The 7313-nt window shown below is 41.8% G+C and overlaps 1 protein-coding gene across 1 annotated transcript; it reads right to left on the reverse strand.

Annotated features, from left to right (window-relative positions):
* Positions 1–230: 230 nt before the first annotated feature.
* LOC310791175 (CD209 antigen-like protein C) lies at positions 231–5125 on the reverse strand (the record flags this gene model as incomplete). The annotated part of the gene is made up of 5 exons (XM_083652866.1): positions 231–430; positions 1968–2068; positions 2205–2347; positions 2473–2655; positions 4948–5125. The coding sequence occupies 5 exons, from the start codon at positions 5123–5125 to the stop codon at positions 289–291; spliced, it is 747 nt and encodes a 248-aa protein (XP_083508992.1). The 3' UTR covers positions 231–288.
* Between the last annotated feature and the right edge of the window lie 2188 nt (positions 5126–7313).

Genomic DNA, 7313 nt, shown 5'->3' on the forward strand with positions numbered 1-7313 from the left:
GGTATTTAAGGCCGAAACGCCCATTCTCGCCCATTCTGGGACTAAGCCACGCCCAGTTCGCCTAAAGCGCATTTGGAGGCCTAAAGCCATGTTGATATCTTCCTGAGGCAGGCGCAAGGCATGTTTTTTTGCGTGTAAGGCCAGTTTTTGCGCCGAAGGCCTGTGGGAGAATAGGGGCCATCATCTCCTTAAAATGATCATTTCATGTTCTCTGTGTGAATGACGACAATCTTGGTGTGAGGTGTGAAGTCACAATCTGTTTTCATTTGATTATACATCATGTTAGAACTAGAAGTCTATCACTTTTTCACAGACCCAGTACCGCCTTGAGTCACACTTGCTATCCATCCAGCTGTTTAGTTCTGTACCATCAGTGTAAGCACAGTCATACAGACTGTTATCTCCACTGGGCTCGCCTCTCTTCCAGAACCTGTTGAAAAAAGAAGATGTATAGTCAACTGTACTTGATGGAACATAAGATGCACAATGCATTTTCAGGCCAACCTGTTCAGTGGTGGAAATGGACAGATTTTACTGTGGGAACCTTAGGCAGGGTGGGGGCCCCAGACGTGGTCCTGCAGCCCCCCTGCATGCCACAAGAGGCATAGGGTATTATTTCTGTTGAAATCCAGAGCTGAATGCTTGACTATTTCATCTCATTGATTTTACTTATTACCATTGCTGAGATCTACTGATTATTCCCCCTTGATTTTATTCATGACAGACTTGATGACACATTGATGCTGCTTATTCAGCTTCCAAATACATGTTCTCCTACTATTCTCTGCTCCTTTCTCTCTTTTTTTTTTATATATATATATATTTTATTATTATTTATATTTATTATTTACAATTTTCAGAACAAAACAGAACAGAACAACAGGCTCAAACAAAGACAAAAACAAAAACATACATATATCAACTTTTCAGCATGCATAGTGATAGCAGCCACGTAAAGTGTCGATGTGTTTGCAAGAAATGTGCGTGGGATCCTGTGCAAGGGCTCCATAAAGAGTCAGCCAGGCGAGTCATCAGTCACCTTTAACCTCGTCCAAATAGGCCAGAAACGAATCCCAGACCTCAGAGAATTTCTTAAGTGAATTGATCCTCAGAAACCGGAGTCTCTCCTATGTATAACCGAGATCATGTCCATCAGCCACAGCTGAAAGGAAGGTGAAGAGGGGGACTTCCACTCCTTAAGAATAAGTCTCTTGGCGACAGTCGTCCCCTGTGTCAGGGACTGCTGCACAGCCATAGGGAGGAACAGCGAGGATTCTGAGCAGCCGAAGATGGCGAGTTCTGCCTCTGGCTGAAGGGCTACTTTGTAGGCCTTAGAATACCAGTCAAATATCTTGGCCCAGAATCCGGAAAGTAAAGGACAAAACCAAAAAGCATGGGATAATGTACCCTCTAACACCTGACACCTGTCACATAGCGGTGAGACGGAAGGATAGATCTTGTGGAGTCTAGCCTTGGAATAATGAAGACGATGAGTGACTTTAAATTGGATCAGCTGGTGTCTGCTGTTAACCTTGCAGAGTTGCACCAAAGACAGACTCCTGTCCCATATCATTTCAGACAGGTCAACACCAAGCTCCTCCTGCCACGCCTCTCTAATCCTCTCAGTGGGGACCCTGATGTGATCAAACAGACACACAAATCTGGAAATAAGATGCCTATTCTCTGCTCCTTTCATGCTGCCCCCTCTCCACTGCTCTGTTCTCCACTGCTCTGCTCTCCACTGCTCTGTTCTCCACTGCTCTGTTCTCCACTGCTCTGCTCTCCACTGCTTTGCTCTCCACTGCATTGCAATCATGTTCTAAGGGGAATCTGGGAGGAGTGTCGTTCCCCCTCTCGTTCTCATCGTTTCCTCTCAAGGTTTACTCTGATGGTAACTCTGTTCCCTCCAGGCGTTCCCCCCATTTCCACCACTGCTGGTAAATGAGACTGAAGAATGGATGTCTTACCTTGTGCTGTTCAGTGAACCATCCACCCACTTCCAGATTCCCTCCTCATCCCTGTCACTCAAACCAATCCAGGTGAGCTTGTTAAAGGAATTGAGGAATTCCTGTTGAATTATTTAAAACACAAATGACATCAACACACACTTGTGAAGCACTCAAACAGTTTGGAATGTGACACAGTTTTAACCCAATTAAATGAACAGCAACTTGGGGGGGTTGTTTTGCCACTTTTGCCTTTACCTGTTCTTCTTGGCTGTTGATGATGACCAGGTGTGCTCCTCCCTGTAGACACTCCTGTCTGCTGTCCTCCCAGCTCTTTACATCAGTAGAAATGTAATACAAATGGCTGTTGAATGATCTACATCCAGCTTTGCAGAAACGGTCTGCAAGAGGAGAGGATCTTAAGACCAGCAAATAAAAGCACAATGCATATAATGTACAGTACATGTATGTTCATGTAAATGCACAGAGAGACAGACAGACAGACAGACAGACAGACAGACTCAACTGAGCTCAAACGAAGTCTTTCTGTTTTCAGCACAGGTCTTGTTGAGGGTCTGCAGTTTGCTTTTGTCCTCAAAGGATGTGTTCTTACAATCTATTAAGAAGCCCACAATGACAGCCAGGCAGACACACAGCACACACACTCCAATCTTCCAGCGGTGCTTCCTCACTGGCTGGATAACATCACCTGTAAGAACAAGACAGGGTTTTATACGAGCACCAGAGGGACTATTACACAGCTACTGAACTTTGCTGTTCATTGCATGATTTGTGATTTTGTGGTTTGTGATGATTAGATTAAATTAGACCCCTCACCCCTGAACATATATATATATATATATATATATATATATATATATATATATATATATATATATATATATATATATATATATACATATATACAGTATATATATATATATATATATATATATATATATATATATATATATATATATATATATATAAGCAAGAAAATAAATATAGGCAAGAAAATGCCAAACAAGAAGAGACAATTGAATTGACAGCAAATATATACAGCCAAACTAGATGAATGATGAATAGTTTGACAGTTATTGAGAGTTGATTTGAGTTAATGAGTTATTAATTTGAGTTAGTGTGGACCAGTGATGTCACTGGTCCACACTTTAACACTCAATAACTCAAATTAAATGACAGACTTCAAAACCGTTTACAGTTTTCTGATATACTACTGATGTTCTAATGATACAAAGCTGGTTGAAAATGGGCGGAGTGTTCCTTTAATGTGGGAGTTAAAGTTGAGATCGGAATCAATAATAACGCCAAGATTTTTGACTTGATCCTTAGGCTTCAGGGATAGAGACTCAAGGCGTACACACACACACACACACACACACACACACACACACACACACACACACACACACACACACACACACACACACACACACACACACACACACACACACACACACACACACACACACACACACACACACACACACACTCATTTCCACACCATATTTATAGGGCATGATGCAGCCACAGAGACATGAGATCAAAGATCAAACATTTAACCACAATCAGCAGCAGTGTTGCTCAATGCTTTTTTCCAGCCCCAAACACAGAGAAAACATTAATTTATGCGTCTCAATTGACGCACGTCAATTTCTGCTCCTATAGCGCACTGGCAACTACCAACAGCACAGAAGCATCAGTATTATATATATATATATACATATATATACAGTATATATATATATACAGTATATATATATATATATATATATATATATATATATATATATATATATATATATATATATATATATATACCTATATATATATATATATATATATATATATAATTTTTATTTTTATTTTTATTTTTTATATAGCACACTGGCAGGCATCAGATCAAATAGCTATAGGCTACCAACAGCACAGAAGCATCAGTATTTTGCGGAAAAGGTCAAATATGTAGGCAGGCACAATGACTGAAGAATAAAAAGTTGTTAGTAGTTTTGAGCCCCTGTCAGTCGAGGCTGTAATCATCCTCCTGTCTGTCTGTCATGCAGAGTGGAGGGAAAATTAAGCAATCTAAGATCTAAGCTCATCATGACATGCAGGGAAATATATTTGGGTAACGATGTGTTTAAGAGCATTCTCACTTTGTTTTGCTATAGTGTATTGTTATATTTGACATGCTTTCTATTAAACTGCAGTGAGATTTGTTTGTGGAGCAGAGAGACAGACGAGACACGGGGATGTAAAAAGTGTCTGCACAGAGAGAGAGGGGATCATGGATGTACGGCTGAGAGAGCTGAGAGCGTGTCTAGTGCCTCTATAGTGTCTCTATAGTGTCTCTATAGTGTCTCTATAGTGCCTCTATAGTGCGTGTTCAGCAGTTTAAAACGAAGGTTCTCAAATGTTTTTCAGCCAAGGACCACTTACAAGATGGTAAATATACCGGGGACCCCCTCATTCTGATTGGTGATTTTGGGCTAAGCTTAATTGTTTCCACGGTAACGTGCTTGACTTTTAAATTGATAGGTTTGTTAGATTAGAATGTAATCCATGAACCATTTTACATACAATATTTTCGTTGAACTATGAAGCTTTTGAAAAAAAAAAAAAAAATTTTTTTATTTTCCTGAAAACCTTTGGCGCACCCCCTGGCAAAGTGCCACGGACCGGACCCCCATTTGAGAACCACTGGTTTAAAACAACAGGTGGACTTCAAAACACCAGCATCAGATGCTTCCAATGCGTTTGGTAACTGCACTGACATCTTGACAGGACCCAGTCACAGGCACATGCAGTAGACATATCAATTCTCTCTCTCTCTCTCCCATTTCCCCGTAGGTGCTCAGGCCCCGGGGCACGCACGGTTTCGGCCTCTATGTGTGTGTGTGTGTGTGTATGTGTCTGTGTGTGTGTATGTGTCTGTGTGTGTGTGTGTGTGTGTGTGTGTGTGTGTGTGTGTGTGTGTACTCACCTCGCTGCTGACCTGGTGTTTTCTCCGTGTTTGATCTGAGGTCACGACGCCCATAGTTGTCTGCACTTTCATAGATGGTCACTATCATCTCCCCCACCTCTTCCCTCTCTTCCCTCTCGCTTTGACTCTCCTCTGTTTCCACTGGATCTTCATCGATGTCATCTTCTGTCTCAATCATCAGCTACTTGATATCAGGACCTGTTTTCACTTTGCTGCTGTTTTCTTCACACTAAACTACAAAGTAGCCTAAGTCATGTTTTGTGATCTATGTCCAAATGAAGACTTGTTTTCTTGCATCATTCAGTATCATGCGTCTCTGTGCAGATACACCAGGTATATAACAGTTTCCCCTCAGCTCCTCTGCACTTCTACAAGTGTGACTTTTTTTGTGTGTTTTGTGGTGACCTGATCACCACATAGGCTGGTTCAACAGGAAAGACTCATCACTTAGATAGGCTATGTTTACCTACCAGCCATGACAGCGAGGGCTATATTTTCCCACCTTGTGAGTCTGTGTGTGTGTGTATGTGTTATGTGTGTGTGTGTTTGTGGTGTATGTGAGTGAGAGAGAGTGTGTGTGTTTGTGTGTGTGTGTGAGAGAGAGAGAAAGTGTGTGTGTGTGCGTGTGTGTGTGTGTGTTTGTGTTGTGTGTGTGTGTGGTGTGTGTGTGTGTGTGTGTGTGTGTGTGTGTGTGTGTGTGAGAGAGAGAGTGTGTGTGTGTGACGTATGTGTGTGTGTGTGTGTGTGTGTGTGTGTGTGTGTGTGTGTGTGTGTGGTAGGGAGGGGAACGGGCACAGCACGTTGATTCAAATACACCCACATGTTAGATGAACACTATCTTTAATAAACAATAGCCTGCTGTTGTAGAAATGGTGTTTATACCAATAACAGCATTTCTCATCTGCATGATCAGACAGTGTCTGTAGCCAAAATGATGATAAGACCGGTGAGCAGACATTTAGAATAATAGAAGCAGGAAGTGTCTTATGAAAGTATATTTAATAAAGCCATTACAAATCTCCTCTAATCATTATTAGAGAAGAACTGCAAACATCTCAATATACTTTGATGTATAGTTGTCTCTCCTCTACTCTGTCCGTGTGTCACTGACACTCTCTCACCTGCAGCACTGAGAAGTAACCCCAAGCCCCCAGGAATAGCGCTAGGCTGTCAAGCCATTTGAACATGGTGGTGAAGCTCTGTATTGCAAGTCACATGAGGCCATGCAGCCCAGAAAGGAAAATTCCCATCCACTTGCATGGGGACCCCAGCAGCTGTTAAACCCAGGGGAATTTTTTCCTGGTGTCACTCAAAGTATAAAACAACTCTTTTATTTATCAAATAATTTTTTATGGGGCATTTTTTCTTCAGAAGCCACTAAGAGCCGTATACGGGGGTATTTTCTTATTTTAATACAATCCATGGGTGGGAGACGTCATGGAACACGTCATGGCACACATGCGCACTTCGCCTTGGGCCACATGGTCAGGAAGTAAAACCAGGAAGAAAAAGCCCCCATGATGGCTTCATGCACCAGTGAGCAGCCTCCGTCCAAATGCATGGGTGGGCGTGGCTCGTCCCCTATCCAGTTCTTTTAATACATCCATGGAAGTAACAGGCAGAATCGAATTGGATATTTGATTGGCTGAGTAGCATCACGTGTGATGATTTACAGCTCATGCATTGGTCTGTGAGCTTCCTGGCAGATAAACCAGTACCGTAAAGGCTAGAAAAGCATGTGCAGGTTAAAATAGAAAACCTCTGTGAAATGTAACAATTCTCAATAATTTGTAGGTTATAGGGCTCGGTCCGGTTAGGACGGTGTCTGGGTCCGGATGCAGACCAGAGTCCGGACTTTGAGCATCGCTGTAATAAGGGATATTACTGAGTTACTGCTAAAAGTAATATATTACATGTAATATGTTACTTTTGTAATGAGTTACCCCCAAAACACTGGATGCCACACCACGAGTCTGTGATAGATGTCATTGACAGATGCTTATCTAAGTTCCTCAGGCAGGATGTTGCACGGTCTCGTCTTGGTAACAAACATCACTTTGTTGAGACTGAGGAAAAGAGGAGCTGGTAAATCTACACTTCTACTGTTGAACAAATACTGATCCATTCTTGTTCTGAAGCTATGATGAAAAATAGATGACAAAGTGCTTCACAAACAATAAAACACACAATCTCTTAAAAGCATAATTTCATGTTCTCTGTGTGAATGACGATGACAATGTTGGTGTGAGGTGTGAAGTCACAATCTGTTTTCATTTGATTACACATCATTGTAGAAACTGCTAGTGGTGTTGGTTAAAGGTGTAGCCTCAGCAAGTGGGGCATCGGTAAGAATGAGGACTCAGAGG

The sequence above is a fragment of the Poromitra crassiceps genome, assembly GCF_964638095.1.
Source record: "Poromitra crassiceps genome assembly, chromosome: 16".
In the NCBI taxonomy this organism is placed as follows: Eukaryota; Metazoa; Chordata; class Actinopteri; order Beryciformes; family Melamphaidae; genus Poromitra; species Poromitra crassiceps.